The 23349-nt window shown below is 44.7% G+C and overlaps 1 protein-coding gene and 1 long non-coding RNA gene across 5 annotated transcripts in view; one reads left to right on the top strand and one right to left on the bottom strand.

Moving 5' to 3' along the window:
* LOC133376150 (uncharacterized) overlaps window positions 1-9069 on the top strand; it is a 28379-nt gene extending 19310 nt beyond the window's left edge. For all 3 annotated transcript variants that reach the window (XR_009760405.1, XR_009760407.1, XR_009760408.1), the window contains one exon: window positions 3258-9069. This is a non-coding gene — a long non-coding RNA (uncharacterized LOC133376150). The remainder of the gene's footprint in view (window positions 1-3257) is intronic.
* MCM3AP (minichromosome maintenance complex component 3 associated protein) overlaps window positions 1-23349 on the bottom strand; it is a 97412-nt gene that overhangs the window by 11028 nt on the left and 63035 nt on the right. For both annotated transcript variants that reach the window (XM_061607629.1, XM_061607630.1), the window contains exons 22-25: window positions 9611-9869; window positions 9183-9280; window positions 5568-5958; window positions 4643-4900 (exon numbers count right to left, since the gene is read on the bottom strand). In XM_061607629.1, coding sequence (XP_061463613.1) covers window positions 4643-4900; window positions 5568-5958; window positions 9183-9280; window positions 9611-9869 — 1006 coding nt within the window. The remainder of the gene's footprint in view (window positions 1-4642; window positions 4901-5567; window positions 5959-9182; window positions 9281-9610; window positions 9870-23349) is intronic.

Here is a 23349-nt window from a genome sequence, read left to right as displayed (position 1 = left end):
TTTCAGGGTCAGACTGACATCTTAAGATCCTCTCTTGGAATATCAAGGGCTGGTCTAACAAAGACAGTAAGGATGATCTTTTCCCGTTTCTACAGCAGTTTAAGATCGTATGCCTTCAAGAAACATGGGCAACAACTGACTCTTTGATGACCTTATTCGGTTTTCAGGCTTACCCTCTTCCAGCGGTTAAACATAGTATTAATGGTAGAGGTTGCGGTGGTCTCTGCATATTTGTATCTGATGACTTGCCGTTAGAGATTCATATTCTAAACTCTCCATGTGAACACTTTGTCCAAGGTTTAAGGATTTCTAGTTCCCTGACAGGTCCACTTATCATTATAAATGTTTACTTACCCCCTTACAAGGCTAGGTCTCTAACCTCAAATAACATATGGGACCAAATATCTGAGTTTTTAGCCCGCTTGGAATGTCATTACCCAGATCATAGTTTGATTCTCTGTGGGGATTTTAACGCCCGGATGGGTGCAGGGTGTGTGAATGACTTATCATTAAACCATGGTCCGTTTAACCCTTTTCCTCTAGGGGACAGGACATCACGAGATAATACGTTAAACAAGCAAGGTCTGAGGTTAACAGAATTAATTTTTACCCACCAGCTAATCTGTTTACATGGTTCTCAACTTGATAAGTCTAATGGGGCCTTTACTTATTTTTCCATCCGGGGACCCAGTGTAATAGATTACATGATGGTCTCAAGTACACTTCTTTCAAGGGTGGATTGCTTCTGTGTACTGGATAGAATCGAAAGCGACCATTTTCCTTTGTTAATGAGTTTAAAACTGATGCATCCGCTGACCCTACCGATATTACCAAATCTAGAGGATCTTCAGATTGTGGACCGCAGAATACACTGGTCACCAAACCTCTACCTGCTTACTCTTCAATCCTTAGAGAATTCAGATACCTCTAAGATTAGGCAGGCAGTTTTAGAGTCGAAACTGGATGCCGTCATAGCTTATCAGCATAAGCTGATAGTTACATCCCAACTTAAACCTATGTTAATTAAAAAACACTGCCCTATTTATTACAACTCAGCCTAGGTGTAAGAGCTGGTTCGATCAAGATTGCAAGACAGCAAAACGCCAGTTAATTAAATTTACCCGTAATATATTAAGAGATCCAATCACTTTCAATCATAACCAACTCATTACTTTGCGTTCCTCATATAAATCCTTAATAAGATACAAAAATGAGATGTATGCGAGATCCCAGTGGGAGCGGCTTAACCAAGCTTGGCTGGAAGGCAACCATCGTCTATTCTGGGTCCTGGTTGCTGCTGGATCCGGTGTTTACAGACAATATATTTCTAGCCACATTTCTCCTATAAAATGGCAAGAACATTTTGCCCAGTTATTTGCTGCTCAGCGTATATCAAATTCTATTAGCTATGCCCAAGATGAACCCAGTTCCAGCATCTGGCCTCCGGTCACACCATCTCATGTTCGATCACTTATTTCATCATTAAAAAAGGGTAAGGCTCCGGGGGAAGATATGATTCCCCCTGAGCTTTTCCTAGAGTTTCCAGATTGGTGGGCCCCTATCCTGGCTAAGCTTTTTACAAAGATTAACAACACAGGAATAATGCCAGATGGCTGGAAGCAGAGCATAGTTATTCCCATCCATAAAAAAGGAACAAGAGATGACCCGAAGAACTATCGCCCTATTCGTTTATTGGACATAGGTGCGAAGATATACAGTAAGTTCCTTTTACAAAAACTGGAGGATTGGGAAGCTGAAAACGCGATCATTGCTCCGGAACAAGTAGGGTTCCGAAAAGGACAGAGCACAATAGATCATTGTGCCACGCTTTATTTCCTTGCAAGGCAGGCCGTGGATGGCCCCACAAAACATTTATATGCCGCCTTCATGGATCTAGCAGCGGCGTTTGATTCAGTTGACAGAGACCGCCTATGGGCCAAGCTGGCGCGTACTAATATCAACAAACGCCTCCTATTTTTAATCAAAGAACTTTACTCAAATAACACTCTTAAAATCAGAGTTGGTAATAATCTGACTGACTCAATAGCAGTAAGGAGAGGTGTCAGACAAGGGTGCCTCCTGGCACCCATTCTATTCAACCTACATTTGAATGATATAGTTCTTGAGTTAGAAGGATCAAAATTTTTTCCACCATCTGCAGGCAGTAGAAAGATTTCTACCCTCTTATATGCAGATGACATGATCCTCCTTTCTCTTACTCCCGTAGGATTGAGAAGGTTATTGACGAAGTTAGACTCCTACTGTAAGAATGAGGGCCTCCAAATTAATTATAAGAAAACAAAAATAATGGTATTCGGTAACAGATATCAAAAGCACAAATGGTCTATTGGAAATTACCCAATAGAACAATGTCGCTCTTTCAAGTATCTTGGAATTTATTTCCAAGACACCTTAGCCTGGAAAGCCCATATAGCAGCCATCAAACTCGCGGCCGTTAAAGCGACAGGTGCAATATTAAAATTCTATAGGACAGCGGGGGGGCATTTGGTAGCCCCTGCTTTAAAAATCTTTCAAACCAAGATTTTAGCACAGATCACCTATGGGGCGGCAATATGGGGATGGTCAGTATCTTCTTATTCTATGCTTGAAGCTATCCAAAACACGTCTAGACGCCTATTACGCCTCCCTCCGGGTACTCCGTCAGCGTTTATGAGAGCCGAAACTGGTTCAATTCCAGTCAGTGCTCGCATTCATGAGTCCTTTCTCCGATATTGGTCATCTTTGGCAAATTCGCAAGTAAAAATATTGGCAAGGATTTGTTTTGAAGTTGCAGCAGCAAATAATAATTGGAAACCTAAATTTCGGTTAATTCTCGCACACTATCATATTTTCAGTATCTGCGTTATTCAGGTACAACATTCATGATCATATAGTAAGACATTGTGTTTGGCTTGATGGTTTATTAATCTCAAACTCTAAATTTTCCAGATGGTATATTTTATTTAAAAGTGACCACAACATGGCTAATTATTTAAAATATCAACTCCCGGTACACTTAAGATACTAATTTACAGCTTTGAGATTTCAATCTATGCCATCAGCAATGCTAACTGGGCGTTATCAACAAATTCCTTTTGAACAACGACTTTGCATATGTCAAATGGGGAAAGTGGAAGACCTACCCCATTATTTATTTGAGTGTCCAATTTTTTCCCAGCCCAGAACTGAATTCCTTGATATTTTAATAAATCGTCAAGGCTCCGGATCTGATGACTATTTTATCTCATTTCTTCTAGGAGATAACGTATATTGGATATCCTATAATGTGGCCCGTTTCGCCCATGCTGCTCAAAAATTGAGGGCCAAATACTTAACTACTCAGGGTTTACATACAGCTTCAGGCTTATAGGTTTTAATGTCTTATATGGTTCGTATACAGAATTTATTTATTTTAATGCTGTTCTATACTATTGTATGTGTTTTTAACTTTGTTTGTACGTTGCGGCCGCCTAAGGCCTGCAATAAAGATGATGATGATGATGATGATGAGTCTGCTGGATTAAGCCAATGGCCCATCTAGCATCCTGTTCTCACAGGGGCCAACCATGGGATGCCCGCAAGCAGGACCTGAGTGCAAGAGCATTCTCCCATCCTGCGGTTTCCAGCAAATGGTATTTGGAAGCATACTGCCTCTGACTGTGGAGGGACAACATAGCTCATCATGGCTACTAGCCACTGATAACCTTATCCACCATGAATTTGTCTAATCCTCTTTTAAAGCCATCCAAGTTGGTGGCCATCAGGCCTCTTATATAATTATGTGCTATATGAAGAATCTTCCAACATTCCAATTCATTAGATGCCACAAGTTCTAATTTTATGAGAGAGGGAGAAAAACTTTTCTCTATCCACTTTTTTCATGCCACACAGAACTTTATACACTCTTATGTCACCTCTTACTCGCCTTTTCTCTAAACAAAAAGGCTCAAATACCACAACCTTTCCTCACAGGGAAGTCACTCCATCTCCTTGATCATTTTGGTTGCCTTTTTTTGAACCTTTTCCAACTCTACAATATCCTTCTTGAGATGAGGCGACCAGTACTCCAAGTGTGGCCACACCATCGATTTATATAACGGCATTATGATAGTGGCACTTTTATTTTCAATACTTTTCCTAATGATCCCTAGCATGGAATTTGCCTTTTTCACAGGATAACACTTCATGCTTTGGATGAAGTGTAGTTCATGAAAGCTTATGCCATAATATGTTTATTAAACTTTAAGATGCCACAAGACTTTTTGTTGTTTATGTCTATGTCATCTGCTATTACCAATTACTTTCCTACAGAAATTTATTATAGGAACAGGGCTAAAGGTTGACCTTTAGGGACCCCAAATTCTTCTCCAGCTCAGAATAAAATCTTGACTGGGGAAGAATTCCCAGTTTACTCTACTCCTTCCCACTCAGCCTCCAATCCCTGAACCTTCCTCCCTTTAAGCTCTACTTACCACCCAGGACCATCCCACTGTCCCGAAATATACAAGATCAAACAGAGGCAGCAAGGGAAATGAGCAAGACTCTTGGTGCTAGAGGCAAAGTTAATATGTGCTAAACACAACTTGACAGAAACCAGGAAAATATTTTTAAAAGATTAAAACAGTCCAAATACATTTACTACCTGGGTTTATCGGTATATGCGGAGGTTTCCAGTCTCTCAATTTATGGTTAATGCAGAGTGCCAAGATGCTATCCCAAGGGATCTCCTCTACAGAAGGGCCATCGTCGTTTGAGCTGGCATCCTTCCTGCTCTTCCACTTGAAGTAGGTTCTGCTCAGCAAATTCTCTGCCTGAGACTGAAGTATCTCCAGGGTCTGAATAGAACTGGAAGTCTGGGACAAATATTGGAAAATCATGGCACAAACAGGACGCCAAGGAGCTGGAGGATGGAGGAGGAAGAGAAGATACATTTATTAAAGTCCATGCCTAACAATAAGAGAAAAAACTATGGCTAATGTTATATCCCAATTTCTGCTCTGGTATAAGCCAAACTGGTACCCTTTGTAGACCTTAATTGAGTTTAAACTATGATTTAACACAGAACACCAAGCTTTTAAAAGTCCAATATAATAGTTAACCTCTAATGAGAAAGTGTTGTGGAATATTTAAAAAATACTGAAAGCTGTGCAGCAATGTCAGGCCTATTTTTGCCAAGCAGACCCAGAAAATATAGGAACTGCAAAGTTTCTTGCATCAACATCTGGTGGAGTCAGGATTCTTCATTAGGCAAAACAGAAAGCCATTCCTCCGTGTGTGCGTGCGTGCGTGCGTGCACGCACGCACACACACACGTGCGTATTGGCAAAGCTATTTCCCAATGCAATATTTTAATAAATTTCAGAACTATAATCAGACATACATCAAAATACATGAAACTCAATGGAAGCAACGTGGAATTCCATAAGATCATTTCTTTCTATTCCATTGTCTTTTGCGTTGAACAAGACAATTATTAATTAGAACATTTTATTTGTGTGTCAATACAACAGTGTCTAAGCTGGACAACAATTTGAAACTTATTGTTCTGTCTGGTTAGGAGTTCTTACCACTCAAAGGAGGGAGATCCATCTGTGGGATCTGGAAGGACAGCAGTGCTTTCTTCAGCCAACCCTGGTGGCTGGGTGTGTTCCACTGGAGATGTGGAAGCACCTTGCTGCCCCCAGGCTCCACAAATTCAGCTACAGGCCAGGACAGTTCACCGAGATCTTCTGAAGAGGCAACTTCAGCCAGGAACTGTACCACACTATTATATAGCTCTATAATGGCGCTAGGATCTTGGGAGGGCAAGCCAGCCACAAATCTCTCCTTCATGTCTTGGTAGAAACGTTTGTTGAATTCACGGTCAAGGCCATCTTCAACATACTGCATGAGCGCCTGGCAGTGAAGCTTGTCTAAGTCTGGGCACTGAGCAACTAGCCACTGCACTGCTTCAGAGAGCTGTAGACAGAGTTACACACAACAAATTCACTAGTTGACAAAGAAGAATATAAAGTGTAAATCCATATCAATTAATTCCCATATTAAGGAAGTCAGTCCTGTTGACACAGAAACCATTTTCATCCTCTCTCACACACTCAGCCCTTCCCCCAACACAACTCTCAGGATTGGGCAGTCACCTATAGCAGGGGTGGGGAACCTTTTTGGCCTGGTGGGCCAGGTCTTCCCTCCCCACCCTATGGGCCAACTTTGACAGGTGGGCAGGACTACCCACCTGTCAGTCATCTGACATTATGCCATCAAGTCCTGCCCACCTGCCAAAGCTGACCTGTAGGATGGGGAGGGGGAGATAACAAACAGGACTAAACTCGCCACACATCAGCTGGGGTGAAGGGAGCTTAATCCTGCTTTCTGCAGGCTCCCTGTGTGCAAGTGATTTCTGTGAGGACTCCATGCATCTGAACAGAGCAGGACTGAACTCCCCATGTATCAGCTGATGGCCTGTGTGTATTTATTTATTTATTTAGTTAGTTTAATTTATATACCGCCCTAAGCCCAAAGGCTCTCTGGGCGGTGTACAAAAAGATAAAAACAAGCACAATATATAAATACAATAAATACAATAAATAATAATAATAAAAAAAACAATAACGAACCAAACAACATCCAAAATACGGAAATGCTGTTTAAAATACACTTTAAAATGCCTGGGAGTATAAAAAGGTTTTCACCTGGCGCCGAAAAGATAGTAGCGTCGGCACCAGGCGCACCTCATCAGAGAGACTGTTCCACAGTTCGGGGGCCACTACTGAAAAGGCCCTGGTTCTAGTCATCACCCTCCGAGCCTCTCGATGGGATGGTACTCGGAGGAGGGCCTTAGATGTTGAACGTAGTGTACGTGTTTGAATCCTGCTTTTTACAGGCTTCAGGTGCACAAGGGAGTTCCCCACAGGAAACTAGCATGCATAGCCAAACCAAGCAGGATTGTACACCCCCCCCATCAGGTTTAGGAAAAATGGCTTTACAGACCAAATTGGAGCCCCTTGTAATCTAAGACTGGCCCATCAGCTGGACGTTGCCCTCCCCACAAGAAAAATTCCACCCTAGGAGTTCTCCTGGATCCCAATTTGCTCTTTGGTAGACAGAATTTGGGGGGTCCCAGGAATTTGTTTTATCAAATAGATCCTATTTCCAGAGAGGATAGATCTAACTTTCTCCACATTTTTATATGTTCCAGAAATAACTATTGTAACATGCTCTATGTGGGGCTGACCATCAACCCAGAAACTTCAATTAGTGCAGTGTTGCTGCCTGTTTCCTGTTAAGAGAGCATATTCACCCTTAAAAAAAGTTGCTAGGAAACTACAGAGCTGAACAGAAGCGACATTCTGGCCCCTGGCGCTGGAGAGAGCAGCAGCAGCTGCAGGGAGCTTGCTTTCCCCTTCCCTGTTAGAAAGAAGCCAGACTACAGAACTGAAAGGGAGTGCATTCTTACCCCATCCATCAGCCAAAGAACTAAGGGCTGCTGGGTTCTGTGTACACAGTGTAGGTTTTTGTTTGATTGTAATAAAACAATCTTGCTGTAAGCTGCCTTGAGGATCATCTTATTGAAAGGTAGGATATAAATCTTTTAAAACAGTAAACCAATTTATTCTGCTGCCGCTCCACTAGTTACAGGTCCAATTCAAAGAGCTGGCTCTTACCTTTAAAGTCCTTCCTGGCCTAGGACCCACATCTGGTAAGAGGCTGCCTTCCCCCATATGATCTCCACTGCTGTTTACAATCTACAAGGCAAGGCCTACTCCATGTGCTTAACACCACATGGGAAGAGAGCATGCCAGGAAGAAGGAGGAATGCCTTCACCGCAATTGTTCCAAACCCTTGGAACCTCCTCCCCCATGAATAGCCTCCCTGCACTGAACGTGGCATATAAACATTTTTAAACAAAATAAAATTGAGGACTGAATTCGTACATTCAAGTACAAAAATAAAAAACAGGCTATACGTTTTTGAAAAACGAACAGTGAATGCAGCAGCATAGTTGAAAGTTTTAGTAATTTCATGGCTGCTGAATACAAGCCCAAATTACTTCTAGAGTTTCGCATAGTTTTGTTTTAAAGTACTGATTCTGTTACATTTACATCCCACCTTTCTTCAAAGGAGCTCAAGAAAGCAGACATGGTTGTCCCTTCTCCATCTTATCCTCACAACAACTTGTGAGATAGGCAGAGAGTGAGTGATTGGCCCAAGATCATCCAGTGAGCTTCATGGCTGAGTGTGAATTTGAACCCTGGTCTTCCACCTCCTAGTCGTGACAGTCTAATCATTACACCACACTACTTTTTCTATGTTTGGGGGTTACCAACCAACAGCTTTAAAATGTGACTGAAATATATGGGTAGGGCCACACTCAAGAGCCACCTCAGCCTTCATCAAAGAAAATGCTTTGAAAGTTATACATCGGTGGCACCTCCAGTCAAATGGAACTATATCAACTTGTCCCTCTCCCCTCTGTGTTGGAGGGGATGCCTGGTCCATTGCTCTTTCCTACACTTATGGTGGGACTGTAATAAAGTGAGACAATTCTGGAGTGATGTTTTTCAAATTGCTAGTAAAGTCCTTAAAGCTACAATTATCCCAGATCTGGCCTTGGCACTTCCTTTCCTTAAAGGGGGTTCTATTGCTCCTAAAACTCAGACGTCTCCCCTATCCAGATTCCTACTTGCAGTGAGGCTTGAAACAGCCAAAAATTGGAAGGGAGCAGAACATTTATCAATAAAAAATTGGTTTAACAGACTTTGGCAACTTGCACTAGATGAAAAATTAACTCAAGAGTGAAAAAAAGCTTGGGGGGAGACATCCTCCTATAAATTTACTCCAATTTGGTATCCCTTTTTATGTTATGCTATCAAAGCTGAGGCAGAAGCGAGACCACCCTCATCATTAACTTCCTTTTGGTGGGATGTGTACCCTCCCTTTTGATTCTATTATTCTGCTTCCTGCTATTCTTTCTGTTTTATATATAAAGCTTCCGTTGATGAATGTACCCTTTTTCTATTTCATATAGTGACATTTTATTGTATTTTGATTGTTTTACTTGTTAAGTTTACTAGAAAGCTCAATAAAACAAAAATAGTAACTGAGAATAATGCTCCTCATATGACTATAATCATTAAACCTGACAGGAGTATGAATTACAACCTCTCTATAGAGTTTTTTCTTACCTTGTTGGTACTTTGCAATTCACTTACAGAATCTGGTATTTGCACAATGTTGTAGCGTGAAATAAGGTTAGCTGAAATCAAATCTGGCAGCATCAGTCCTTTAAAAGAAACCAGATTTTACTTTAGTAACCCTACTCAATCTTCCTGCTGAACAGGCACAGAATGAAAGAGCGACAACCACCCCCCATCTTCTATCGTAAGGAAATATCCATCTGCAAAGCAACTACATCATGCTGAGAAGATTCAACTCTAGCATTTTTGTCTCCAATTTAAGCAGACCTTTGTCCACGAGTTTTCTAGACTCCTACTACAGTTCTAAGAATTCTTCTATTTATAAGCCATAGCTAATGTTGGGCCTGTTGCCACTGCTTCTATATTAGCTATAGTTTTAAACAGTTATTCTTCCAAAGTACAGAAACTTTATGTACCTTCCTCTACGTCTTTTTCTATGGCTTCATCTCCATGACTTGGGACAAGAATCACCAGAGGTACTATTGGCTGGGAAGGTTTCGCCTGAAGGAGCCGTTTTAATTGAAGCAAAGGTGACAGCCAATAAACATCTTCCTCTGCAACATCCTCACTTCTCACTCGAGGAGACAGAAGAAGAATAAGCCCACTAGTTCCAAGCAGCCCTTTTTGAGTCTTTGTATCACTGAGCTCAGAGGTACTGAGTGTCCCATGAGTCACCTACACAGGGAAGGCAAACAATTAATCCCATTATGGAAGAGTAAAAGAAAAATGTAAAAACCTAAAAGCATCCCTGCTAGATCAGACCAAAAGTCCATCTAGTCCAGCATCCCGTTTCTAACAATAACCAGCCAGATACTTCTGGACAAGGCCACAAGCAAGGCCTGAAGGCAACAGCCGGTCAAGATCACTGACTCCCAAATACCTGAGAACCAGCTCCTGTATGCAAATAGCAGTTGCCAACTTATCAGGGTTCAAAACCAACTCTGCAAGGTAGAACACTGCCACCACTCCATATGTCCACTAGTTTAGGCCAGGAGACTCCCAAACCTTAAATCGAACAGATGTCTCTGAGATTCCCAAAAAAGCAAGAGCTAAAGGCCACACTCTCTGCTTCCTGTAGCCTCAAATAAACAGGTTACTCAGTAGTAAATTAGCTAAGTTTGGCCATACGCTGGATTTAATACCAGAGGTTAATCCGGGGGGAAAACACAACCAAGTAAATATGAGGTAGCTTTATTTTTTTTAAAAAATAGCAGCATAAAAAGAACAAGAATACCCCTAAGAAACAGTTAGACAATACCATCAATCACAATACCATTGAGATTTATAAAACAAGAAAGAACAAACAAAGGCTAACTGAACCTAGATGTAACAGGAACGATGACCCCCTAGAAACAAAGAAACACATCACCCAAGATACTGTCGAGTGTTAGGGAAGATGGGGGGCACCAAAACAAAGGAAAAGACTAAAGTTGTTTTTAGAAAAAAAAGCTTCGCAACTAAGGTGAAGCCTAGAAGGCTTCTCTGATGAAACTCTTCTTGTGCCATGGCGTACGTGCGTCTCCCCAGCTAACAAACCCTCCCAATAACAGGCCTCAGCTCTGGCTTCGAAGCACTGCTCTCCGGACAACGCAGGAGGCAACATAGGAATCTCAACATGTGATCATTTCACTTCTTACGAGAACAGGCTTCTTCCCAACAACATCTTGCGCACAAGTTTATAATACAGAGCCATTTTCTTAGGCCAAGAAACTAGTTTTCTTTATACTACTCTCTCCTGCTGCTTGCTCCAAACCAATTGGCATCTGGTGGCATAATGTCCCAGAATGTGGAGGTTCCAGTCAGCATGGATGTGTGTAATTTCCTTTAAAAAAAAACAATTTAAGAACTAACTTAATAGAAATAAATTTGACACAGATTTCTAGGCTGAATAGTGAGAGAAATGTAATTTTCTAGGTTAGAATCTCTCTTGTAGAAACAGTAGTAACAAAGGAAAGAAGCAAAGTGAGAAGAACACCAGCAAAATGCAAAAATGTAATTCCTCATCTTTGGAGATGTAGTCCTGACTGCAGGTGTTGCCACCACTCACCATATGCTCAGAGGCACATGTTACCAAATTCTTCCAAGCTACACAGGAAGTGAATTGGACTGTGAAAGGCCAACCCAAATGGTGTTTGCATTTTTACAAATTTGTAGGGCAGTACAGTATCTCCGAGAGGAGGTCAGGTCTCCTGCTCCCCTGGTGCATTCACTATAGCTGCCCAATTTCCCTGCTTTTTAAAGTTTAGTAGAAATATCTGTGGGCTATAGGTACATTCTTAAACCGCAAGGTTTTTTGCCTATGAGTGAATTTCCCTGCTTTTTAATCCGGGAGGTAAGAAATGGGATCCTGTGCAAGTTTGCTGAGAATGGATTGATCATTTGCATGCTTATTGAGTTAAGTGGGTTTTACACACACAGCAGGCAATCATGCTTAGGATAGGTGAAACTGACTATGGGGGAGGAGAAGAGGGAGGGAGGGCTGGAGTGGGCAGGGGAGGAGGAAGAGAGGAGAGGGGAGGAAGTAGGGAGGAGAAGGGGAGAGGAGAGGAGAAGGAGAGGGGAAAGACAGGTCTGATCATTTGCATGTTTCTTGAGTTCAATGGGATTTACTCTCATGCAATCATGCTTAGAATATGTAAAACTGACCATGGGGGAGGATAAGAAGGGGTGGAGAGAGGAAGGGAGGGGAAGGAGGGGGGAGGGGATTGGAAGGGGAGGGTGAAGGGGCAGAAGGGGAAAAGGAAGGGGGAGGGAAGGGGCAAGAGGGAGGGGATAAGAGCAACAAGGAGGGGTGGGCAGGTTTGATCATTTGCATGTTTTTTTAGTTCAGTGGGATTTACTTCCATGCAATCACGCTTAGGATAGGTGAAATTGACCTTGGGGGAGAGGCAGGGAGAGGAAGGAGGGGAAGGGGGAGAGAAGGGGAGGGGTAGGGAGGAAGGGGAAGGGGAAGAGATTGGGTGAGTGGACACTGGGTAGAGGGGAAGCCCCTTTCCTTTCCAAAAGGAAAACATTGTGAACAGTATCATTTTTCAGAGTTTCCCTTAACTTTTTATTCCCAAGCAGGCAAATGTAGTACTTGAATTTAAACGAAAGCTGTCCCTGACCACATCCACACCAGACTTGGGAAGAATCTTGGGATGTGTAGTTTGTGAAGGGTACTCACAGAGATACAATCCCCAGAAGAGGGGCTGATTGTTAAACTACTCTGGCCACTGGACCTCTGTCGGGGGAATAGAAGTCTCCTCACAATTCTCAGCACCCTTTACAAACTACACTTCCCAGGATTTTTTGGGGAAAGCCATGACTGTTGAAAGTGGAATAAATGTCTGGCTTGGGCATGGGCCCCTCATTAGCCAAGCCAAACAGCTGTGAGTCTGGCTTTTAGAACACAGTTGGTTCTTATTGAGCATGCCTGTGCTTATCATGTGGCTCCAATGTTAAATTTCTTAAATTAAAAATCAGCAAGGCATTTTAAAAAAACTTTTACACTGCAGAAGATGAAGGTCAGAGTATGGGGCAAGGTCAGTAATAGGATTACAGGTATTCTGTGAACATGGCTGATTTCAACAAATTATGAGACCACTGACAGAAAAAAGTCCAACGGGTATGGATCTCCCCCCTCGTTTTACGCTTTGAACTCTCAATTCTCTCTGAGTGTTTTGTTTATCGCCATGAAAACTTAAGAGGGTTGTTAAGCAAGCATTTTGAGTTCAGAACTATACGTTTTATAAGGTTTTGTTTTGAAATGAGCTTATGGGAACTAGCAGAATGCTAAGGGGGTATTTTCAGTTTAACATTGTGGAATGCAAAAAACCCATGCTGGCTATAGTATACAACCACCCTCGTGGCTGTATGATAACAGCGGAAGGAAAAGTTAACATTGTCTTTGTTCACACATCCTGGTAAACATTAGTAAATGGTTTACTGCAAATGTGCCAATCTGTTCCAGTTTATTTTTTTCTGCTAGCAGGCAAGAGAAACAATTTCCTGACTTAGCATTATGCCTAAACCGGGAATCATGGTTTGTTTTGCTCCAAACAAAGCAAAATAGGAACAAGCCTTGGCTACAGATCATGCTCGTTTGGAGCAAAACAAACCACAATCCCTGGTTTGGACACAATACTAAATAAGGGATTGTGCTTTGTTTCACTTCTGCACTAGCAGGGAGAAGCAAAATTATGAGATCAGTGTGTCCACAGTAAACCATTTACTATGGTTTAGACGATGTGTGAACTTGACCTAATGTGGCACCTGAAAAATACATTTTAAGGAATATTAATTGACTGGGATCTTTTAAGTAACATTTCATACACTAGCCTAAAATCTTTTGGCCATAAAAAGATTACAGAAAGAAATAAAAATGTTGTATTGAATGAATGGCTTTTACCCCATTTTAAAGAAAGAGGATGTGCAATTTCATTTGGAAAAAGACACATTCTTCTACGTGCATGCAAAGATGATCTCAGGTGGCTGAAGGCAGAAAATACACTATTCAATTTTGCAGAGTCCTAGTCTCCTCTTACACACAGGGATCAGTTCTTCCATGACAAGCCAGAAGAGATACATATAGGAACAGCAACCTCAAAAAAAAAAAAAAAAAAGGACTAACACACACTCTGCACCACAGAACAGAAAAACAAAAACAGAATCAAGCAGCCCAGCACACGATAAGGAGAGGCCTTGAGATCTTCCTTGCATGCATGTAGAAGAGCATTTCACAGTAAGATCTTCTCCCATACGTGTATGATGATCTAAGGTGGGTCCTACCAAAGCTGACCCATGTAGGGTGGGTAAACTTGAGATGCAAACCCTACACACATCCAATGAATGCCAAACTTCTTCAGTTGGATGGACAGGTGAAGTATAGAAAGAGGATAGAATGAGCTCCTGATGACAGTGAAAGGAAGAAAGGACTTTATGATGGAAAGAATAGTGCAGAGGAGCAAGCTGTCCTTGTGGAAAGTGCATTAATATTTGTCCACAGACAAGACAGAGCATTGAGCTCTGGAACCCTCCAGGCAGAAGTGGGAAAAAAGGAGAAAAATAGAACTTTGGAAGAAAGAAGAAGGGACAGAAGCTCAAAAAGAGGCTTCTGAAGAGCAGTCAAAACTTTTTCAAATCTCAGGTAGAGAAGCAATGCTGAGTTGGGATTGCTGAGATGGCGGCTCCTCACAGGAAATGCTTCAGGAACGGGTGAGAATCCAAATATTTCTATGGAGTTGTGGAAGAGACAGAGCAGAGGCTTGTAGCCAAATAGTGTTGGGTCTGAGTCCCATAGTCAACCCGTCTTGAAGGAAAGACAATACCTTGTTGATGCCTGCCTTGCAAATTGCTCCTTAGAGCACCAGGGAGAAAATACCTTCCATGTACTTCCATAAAGGTGCATAGTAGGAAAACGTCTATAAGCCATCAAGGCATTAACTGCTGATGGTGAGAGACCTATCTTTAGTAAAAGTTTCCTCTCGATGACCACCCATGAAGGTTCCGCCACACAGGTCCAGATGCTACAGATGTCCCTGGGATAACAGATCTTCCTTGAGAAGAAGCTGCCACAGGGCAGATGTTGCTAGACTGACTATTTCAGAGAACCATGGTCTCCGTGGCCAATATGGAGCTACTAGAAGAACTCTTGTTTCAGATCTTCTTAAGGACTCTGGAGAGAAACTGAATGGAAGGAAATGTGCACAACAGTCCTTATGTCCATGGAAAGACGAGAGCATCTATGGCTTCTGCTGAGGGAACTTAGACAAGTAAGTTACGATTTTAGGTTAAAGCGCTGTCCTCTTTTGCTGACTTTTCTCATCTGCTGCCATTTTAAGCTGTCTTCTTCCTGCTTGAGCTGTCAGAAATGGCTTCCATGTTTTCACTGGTGTTTGATTTTAGACCCATGAGAGTCACTAGCTTCTTTGCTTCCTTAGTTGAGTTGAGGACATGCACCGTCCCGTCTGCTCTTAGAAGCAGTTTAAAGGGAAATCCCCACTAGTACTTCAGACCTGCTTTAAGGAACAAGTCTGTGTGGTTTGAAGTCTCTCCCTTGAAGTGTATCTTGGCTCAGATCTTGAAAGAGAGAGACAAGGAGCCTTTCCATTCTAAAGATTCCAGGGTTCTAATCTTCTAAGTAATCATTTCCTTCAAGGCATATTTGTTGAACGGTATTATGTCTCTAGGACGTTCCCTCCCCTTTGGTTTCAGGTATAAAGCTCTGTGAACTCTTTCAATATCTTCTGTTAATTTTACCTCAGGAAATTGATAGTTCAGCCACATTACTAAGTCCTTTAGCAAAGATGCATTTGTTTCTCCCACTTGTCCGATGGACCCTCTCACTCTCAAATTCTGGCGACAGGAGCCATCTTCCAGGTCAGCAATCTGCCTCTTTATATTATTTTGCTCCAGTGACAAGTCTTTAATGGCTGCCTTGTGCTTCATTCCCTGCTCCTTCACCTCCGCTGTTACTTGCGTGATTTCTTTTACCTGAGTTGCTAATTCTTTAACTTCTTGCTATACAGGGCGTATAGTTTTCTCCCATTCAGAAAACATATCCTGTCTAAAATTTTCCAAAATGTCAGACATGAGATCAACATCTACCTTGCCACTCTTGGGAGCCTTTGGAGACAGGGTGGTGTTTATATCTTCTTCTCTCAGGCATTTCAGACCTCCTGTTAGTTTCTGGTAAGAGTTTGCTTGGGGTTCCAAATTTTTAGCACACTGCGTGCTCTCAATCATCAGAAAGTCGAAACACCTTTTTCTAAAATTCGGTTGAAGGTTTGGGTGGTGTAAAAGCTTAAGAATTAGTCCCTGGAGTAGCGGAGAGCAGGTCTAAGACGTCATCTTTGCTGGATGACCTATAAAGCCTTTGAGATTCAGGACCCCAATACCTCAAGAGCCACCTCTCCCCATATGATCCGATTCAGACTTGCGAATGTCGCCTAAGGCCCTTCTTCATGTGCCTCCTCTATGAGAGGATTGGTGGGTGGGAACATGAGAGAACAAGCCTTTTCATGGGCTTGTGGAATGCTCTCCCCAGCAGGCATGCCTGGCACCATCTTTATTTATTTTTACATGTCAGGCAAAGACTTTCCTCTTTACCCAGGCTTTTGGCCCTTAATGTGTGGGGCCTTAGCTCCTTAACAGGTGGGGCCCTAGCTATTGGTGGCCTCTTTAGTGGGGTGGGGCCTGTATCCTCGTCCTTTATTTTGTACTGATGTGTTTTTGGGGGGCGAGGGATAATTGATTGATTGTATTTGTCTTTAACTTCTTATAATGTACTTGATGTGTTTTCAGGTTTTATTAATTGTTTGTTTTAACTGGTTTTAATACAAGTTGCTTTGGGTCACTTCTGTGAGAAAAGTGACTAATAAATGTAATTCACCACCACCACCTCTAAATGTCTCAAAGGCAGCAGTGAATGACATTTTTGGCCTAAGGATCATACTGCCAGTTGTGGCCCGCAGCCACCATATAATGTTTGCTGATGTATATTGTCATACACACACTCATACTCTCTTGCACACCTCAGTCCTATACATGTCTATCCAGCCCTTCTGAGTTAAGTGAGACTACTCCCAGATAAGTAAGACTGCAGCCTCAGAGACATGCACTGCTAATACACACCCACTATCAATCACACCCACCCCGTTTATTTTATATTATCTCTTGCTTCACTGATACAGGGAAATTGGACCATTGGTCTCACCTGAAGGGTGATTTTCCTATGAGTACGGACATCACAGCGGGTAATAGCTCCACCTATCGTGCGAAGGCAAGAATGTTTTTTTTTTTGAAGTCAAGACTAGGGGCGTCAGGCCCCTCCCACTCTCCAGTTCATTCGCAGCGAGTCTAAAGAGAAATATCTAAAAATACAAGAACAAGGCCAACAGGCCTGCCAGCAGGAAAATAACACAATAGTAACATGCATAATAACATGACTCCAACATAGCGATATAACAGAACTAGAAGTCTTGACTTCACTCTTAAATTTAAGTATAATAGCGTAGCAGTAATATATAACACATTAGAAAATATCTAGTCATCCTCCAACTGGGAGGGTCGTGATGTCCGTACTCATAGGAAAATCACCCTTCAGGTGAGACCAATGGTCCATTTTCCCTTTGAGTCCGGCCATCACAGAGGGATGTACCAAAGCAGCCCATAATAGGGAGGGACCACCCACATGCTAATCCTCATTAAGAACCTGTTGCAACACTCGTCTGCCAAAAAAGGCGTCAGCAGAGGCATAGCGATCTATTTTATAATGCCTTATAAACGAGTGTGGGGTAGACCAAACGGCAGCCCTGCAAAGATCAGCAACAGGAGCGTTGGTAGCAAAAACAGCCGTAGTAGCCGCTGACCTGGTTGAAAGAACAGTTATGCTAGCTGGCACTGGAAGCTTAATAGATTCATAAGCTAAGGCAATACATGCCCGCAACCAGCGGGATAAGGTGGAATTAACTACTTTATGCCCCATAGAACGTGGGTTAAAGGATACAAACAGAGACTCAGATCATCGTATATCCTGGGTCCTGGACAGGTAGATCTTAAGAGCCCTCTGGACGTCCAACGAATGCCAAGCCTTCTCGAGAGGATGGGTAGGATTCGGGCAAAAGGAAGGCAAAACAATGTCCTGGTTGCAATGGAAAACTGAATCAACCTTGGGACGGAAGGAAGGATCAGTCTTCAGTACAACAGAGTCCTTATGGAAGACGCAGAGATGGCGAGCAGAAGACAGTGCGCCCAACTCCGAAACTCGTCTGGCAGATGTGACTGCGATCAGGAACAAGGGCTTGAAGGACAGCAGATGTAGAGGCACAGACCCGATGGGTTCAAACGGAGTGGGTTGCAAAGCCTGCAGAACCTTCAACAGACTCCATGAGGGAAACCGATGGGCAACAGCTGGAGATTGTAGGGCGACTCCCCTCAGAAAGCGTTTGATGAACGGATGTGAGGCAATAGTCGCACCAGAAGAAGACACTGAGAGAATAGATGACAAAGTCGAGGCATGTCGACGTAAGGTGTTGGGTCTAAGTCCCATCATAAAGCCGCTATGTAGATATTGCAGCACCTGTTGCATGGTGGACTGGGATGGATCATGGTGGTGGGACTGGCACCACTTGGAGAAAGCCACCCAAGTACGTTGATAAATATGAGTGGTAGATGGTCTTCTCGAGGCCAAGATAATATCAATAACAGCGTCAGACAGGCTAGCTGACCTCAAATGTCCCCGTTCAAACACCACGCTGTTAGATTGAGCCAAGTAGGGTCCTGGTGCCATACTGGACCCTGGGATAGAAGGTCTGGCCTGACTGGAAGTGTCCAAGGATCCATCACTGACATTGCAAGGAGATCCGAGAACCACGGTCGGCGTGGCCAAAATGGTGCTATCAGAACCAGCTGTGCCCTCTCGCTTCGCACCTTCCTCAAGGTTTTGGCTAACAATGGTATTGGAGGGAAGGCGTACAAAAGACCGTCTGGCCACGGTATTGCCAGAGCATCCACTGCTTCCGCTGTTGTGTCTAGATATCGGGCAAAATACCTGGGAAGCTGGCAATTGCGGCTGGGAGCAAACAGGTCGATGGAAAAGTTGCCGAACCGACACTGGAGACAATGGAAAACAGTTGGATGATGTTTCCATTCTCCCGGAAAAACCTGTTGTCTGCTGATCCAGTCTGCAGTCCCATTCCAGATGTTCTGTTTTCAGGGATTGCAGATGTTGTTCTGCCCAGCCGAAGATGAGGAAGGGTAGGTCCTACAGAGGACGGGACCTGGTGCCCCCCTGTCTGTTCAAATGTGATTTTACACATGTGTTGTCCGTTCGAATGAAGACATGGGCCAAAGGGAACCGAGACTGAAAATGAAGTAGAGCCAAGTGGACAGCCTTTAGCTCCAGCCAATTGATGCTCTGAGTCTGCTCTGCCGTGGACCAGACCCCCTGAACATACTGGGAGTTGCAGTGGGCTCCCCAGCCGATGAGACTAGTATTTGTGGTGACAACAGTCCTGCGGAGGTCTCTGAAAGGAGTGCCCTTGGAAAGATGTTGGACCCTCGTCCACCAGCGGAATGAAAGGCGGAGAGCTGAATTTAAGGGGATTGCTCGAAGGTTTGAGCTGGCAATGACGTGTTGAGCTCGAGCCCATGGCACAATATGGATAGCAGAGATGAGCATTCCGAGCGCCCTGGCTAGGAGCATGAAGTCTGTGACGGATTTGTGCATCAGAGATCTTGCGATGTCTGTGATAGCGGTTATGCGATCTGATGATAGGAACACCATCGCTTGCAGGGTGTCCAAGCTTGCACCTAGATGCTGTATACGTTGCATTGGTTGTAGATGGCTTTTGTCGAAATTGACTAGCGAACCGTGGGCCTCTACCCTGGAAGCGTCTATTCCAGCCTCCTCTGGAAGAGTGGAAATCGTATGTAGGCAACTCGCGGCCCCGTCCCCCAGGCCACGTTCCTCGAAAGGGCTGAGACATGCGGTATGAAGTGAAACGCCTAAAAGGTCTGTGCTCCCTGTTTTTGACGGTGGCCAGGACGGGCTTTCGAGTGTCCTTATGGTCAACAAGCACCGCTTTTAGTGCTTCCTCGGCAAAAAGTAATGACCCAGCATAAGGTACCCGTGATAGATTAACTCTGGCAGTAGGGTCGGCCTGCCAGTGACGAAGCCAGAGGGTCCGTCAGGCCACGACTTGAGATGCCATTGCGCGTGCTGCTAATTGATTCACGTCCAAGGTGACGTTGGCCACGAAGGCAGCTGTTTTGTGCAATTTTATAAGCGATCTGCGCATTGAAGCAGGATCTGGATTGGGATCCTCGATGAGGTCATCCAACCACATCATCGCTGCCCTGGCGAAGATAAAAGCTGAGGTTGAAGCACGCATAGAAAAGGCGGTGGCCCCATGGGTTTTGCGTAGTGCAAAATCCAGTCTCCGCTCAGTAGCATCCTTTAAATGAGATTCTCCTTCCCTTGGCAAGAGGGATCTGGAAACTAAGCTAGAAATAGGCTCGTCTATGCCAGGGACGGCCAGTTTGGTAGCAAAGTCCGGGGTCAAAGCATAAAGTCTGCCCGCAATGTTATTAAAGCGGCGTGCTTGTAGGGGTGAGCCCATTCGTCTTTGGGAAGTTTGGCGATGGAGTCTGGCACGGGAAGGTAGTGTTCAGCTGGGGTGGAAGATTTCAAAACCCTAGCCCCCTGTAAGACAGGAGTGGAAGAAGTAGTTGGAGTGGATTGAAGGCCAAGGGTGTGCAACACTCTGCGCGCCAGAGGCTGGTAGTCTGAGGCGTCGAAGAGGCGATAGGATGTGTGCTCATGCTCATAATGGTCACTCCAATCATCTCCTTCGTCTTGCAGCGCGAATGCGGACTCCTCCTCACCAAAGGCGTCATCAACACACCTGCCTTGGAGTCGTGAGATAAGCTCCTGGGATAGTCGCAGGGCTGGAACTGTGGACGGTTGCTCTTGGGCAGGCGGACTGGGCGGCCCCACAGGTAGGGTAGAAGAGTAAGCCCCAGGTGGGGTGACAGTTGGCTGCTCAGGAAAGCTCGGAAAATCCTCCTCGTCAGAGGAGGTAGCAGGAGACCGAAATAGGGTAGTTAGCTGTGCAGGGGTTGACCCCTGAGGAGTCGGAACAGAGACATAGTGAGGCCGTCTGGCAGTGCTATAGCCAGAGAGGTGCTTTGTTTTGGCAACCGCTTTCGTATGCTTATGTTTGACCGCCTTAGGTTTAGGCTTGGTCGCCTGGCTTGTCTCTGTATGATGTTTCGGCATCGGCGCCTGGGTTGTTTCCGGCTGTTCTGCCATCATATATATATTAGGGTAGCTGTACACGGCACACGACTGGGGCAGAATGCACAGACCCGAAGAGGCTCATTACACGGCACACAACTGGGGCAGAATGCACTGGCAGATGGCTAAGTACACTGCCACGATGGGGCAGAATGTACACTATGAACAGGCTTAGAACAAGCTCAGTACACAGCACACGACTGGGGTAGAATGCACTGGCAGATGGCTAAGTACCCTGCCACAATGGGGCAGAATGTACAGAGTTAACAGTTCAAACAGCTCTTATGTGGGGCAGATAGCTAAGTACACTGCCACAATGGGGCAGAATGTACACTATGAACAGGCTTAGAGCAGGCTCAGTACATGGCACACGACTGGGGCAGAAATGCACTGGCAGATGGCTAAGTACGCTGCCACGATGGGGCAGAATGTACGAAGTTAACAGTTCAGACAGCTCTTATGGGGGTAAAAGTCAAGCTGCTGTATAGTATTCACAGCCTTGTATGTATCAACAGTCTTGTACACTGCCACGTAGGGGCAGAATGTACAGTTCAGGCGGCTTGGTAGAGAATCAACAGTACACAGCCACAGTCTTGGCTTGGTTGTTTGCGACATGCCTGGCTGTTCTGCCATCTTATATTCACTTTGGGTGCAGTACACGGCCACAGATGGGGCAGGATGCAGAGACCCGAACAGGCACAGTGTACGACCACAGAGGGGGTAGGATACACTGGCAGATGGCTAAGTGCACGGCCACAGAGGGGGCAGGATGCACTATGGTATCAGCGTTAGTATGATGTAGGCTGGGTTTCAGGCTTGGTACTGGAAGGTTTGAGACATGCCTGGCTGTTCTGCCATCTGAAATTCACTTTGGGTGCAGTACACGTCCACAGAGGGGGCAGGATATAGAGACCCGAACAGGCACAGTGTACGACCATAGAGGGGGTAGGATACACTGGCAGATGGCTAAGTACATGGCCACAGAGGGGGCAGGATGCACTATGATATCAGTGTTAGTAATGTAGGCTGTATTTCAGGCTTGGTACATGGCCACAGAGGGGGCAGGATGTACAGTATAGACTTCAGGGTTAGTACACGGCCACAGAGGGGGCAGAATGCACAGTTCAGTAACTGAGATCAGAGCCACAGCCTTGATGATACAGCCACAGTAGAATAGGTTCAAGGAGTTGTTGAAACGTATGTGCTCTGCAGCTTACTGACAGACACAGCTTACTAACAGACACTGACAGGAAAGGTATACACTGACAGAGGCAGGCCTAGAACAGAGGCGTTTATTAGTAAGACCAATAGAAAAGGCGGGTGGGAGGATCAAAACGGCGCCCACAAGGAGCGGGAAAATTGAGCCAATGAGAAAGGTTTGGGGTGAGGAAGGACCAATGGCATTCTAAGAGAGGACCAACTAGCTCAAGCTTCTCAAAAAATTATAAAACTCAAAAGTCGTGGATGGCGGCTGGGGGGCGAGCTATGTCTTAATAGTTGCAGAGACGGGCTCACAAAGCGCAAAATTTAAACGGAGCCGCAGCCGCAGGCTTCAAAGGTCGTTGCGGCGGAATTAAGTGCCGCGGAGAAAGCCGGAGGGAGGGGGGGCAGAGCCAGGGAAAAAGCCGCAGCCGCAGGCTCTGGGGCCGCCGAAATAGGCGGCGATAAAAAGAGAGAGAGCGAGGCGGCGCGAGGCGGAGAGTCGCGATCGGGAGCTCTCGATTAGACTTGCGGCCGCCTGCTGTGCGAGGGAGAGTCGCGGCCGCGGTCTCCCGGAATCGCCGTTAGGATCGGCAGAGAGCAGCAGCTCCTGCAGGGCTAAACGAGGACGGAGGAGTGCCGCTGGGCGAAAAGTAAAGCCGTAAGCTCCCTTAAGAAAGGGAGACTAAGGCAGTCGCCTTAGAGAGAGAGAGCCGCAGCCGCGGTATCTCTGAGGGCCAAAAGTTCTGGGGGAAGAGATCAGGGAAGGGAGGGCACCCCCCAAGGAATTCCCCAGGAACAACAAAACAAACGATGTCAAAGACAGGACAGAGGGAAGGAAGAAACGTAGGGAGACAGATAACAAAGACCTTCACACTCTGGGAAACGACTACACAAACAAAGAACAAGAAACTTAGCTACGCTATCTGGAATAACAGACTTGTTCAATACGAAGGCAAGAATGAACTGGAGAGTGGGAGGGGCCTGACGCCCCTAGTCTTGACTTCAAAAAAAAAAAACATTCTTGACTTCGCACGATAGGTGGAGCTATTACCCGCTGTGATGGCCGGACTCATAGGGAAAATAATTCTCCTGGTCCAAGACAGACAAAATCAACATGGGAAATGGAGACCTTCTTCCTCTCTTCCCTTCTCCCAGGGCAATACCATGGACAAC

This window comes from Rhineura floridana, chromosome 2 (assembly GCF_030035675.1).
Source record: "Rhineura floridana isolate rRhiFlo1 chromosome 2, rRhiFlo1.hap2, whole genome shotgun sequence".
NCBI lineage: Eukaryota > Metazoa > Chordata > Lepidosauria > Squamata > Rhineuridae > Rhineura > Rhineura floridana.
The sequence above is the reverse complement of the archived record's forward strand: the minus strand, read 5'-3'. Positions and strand labels throughout refer to the sequence as shown.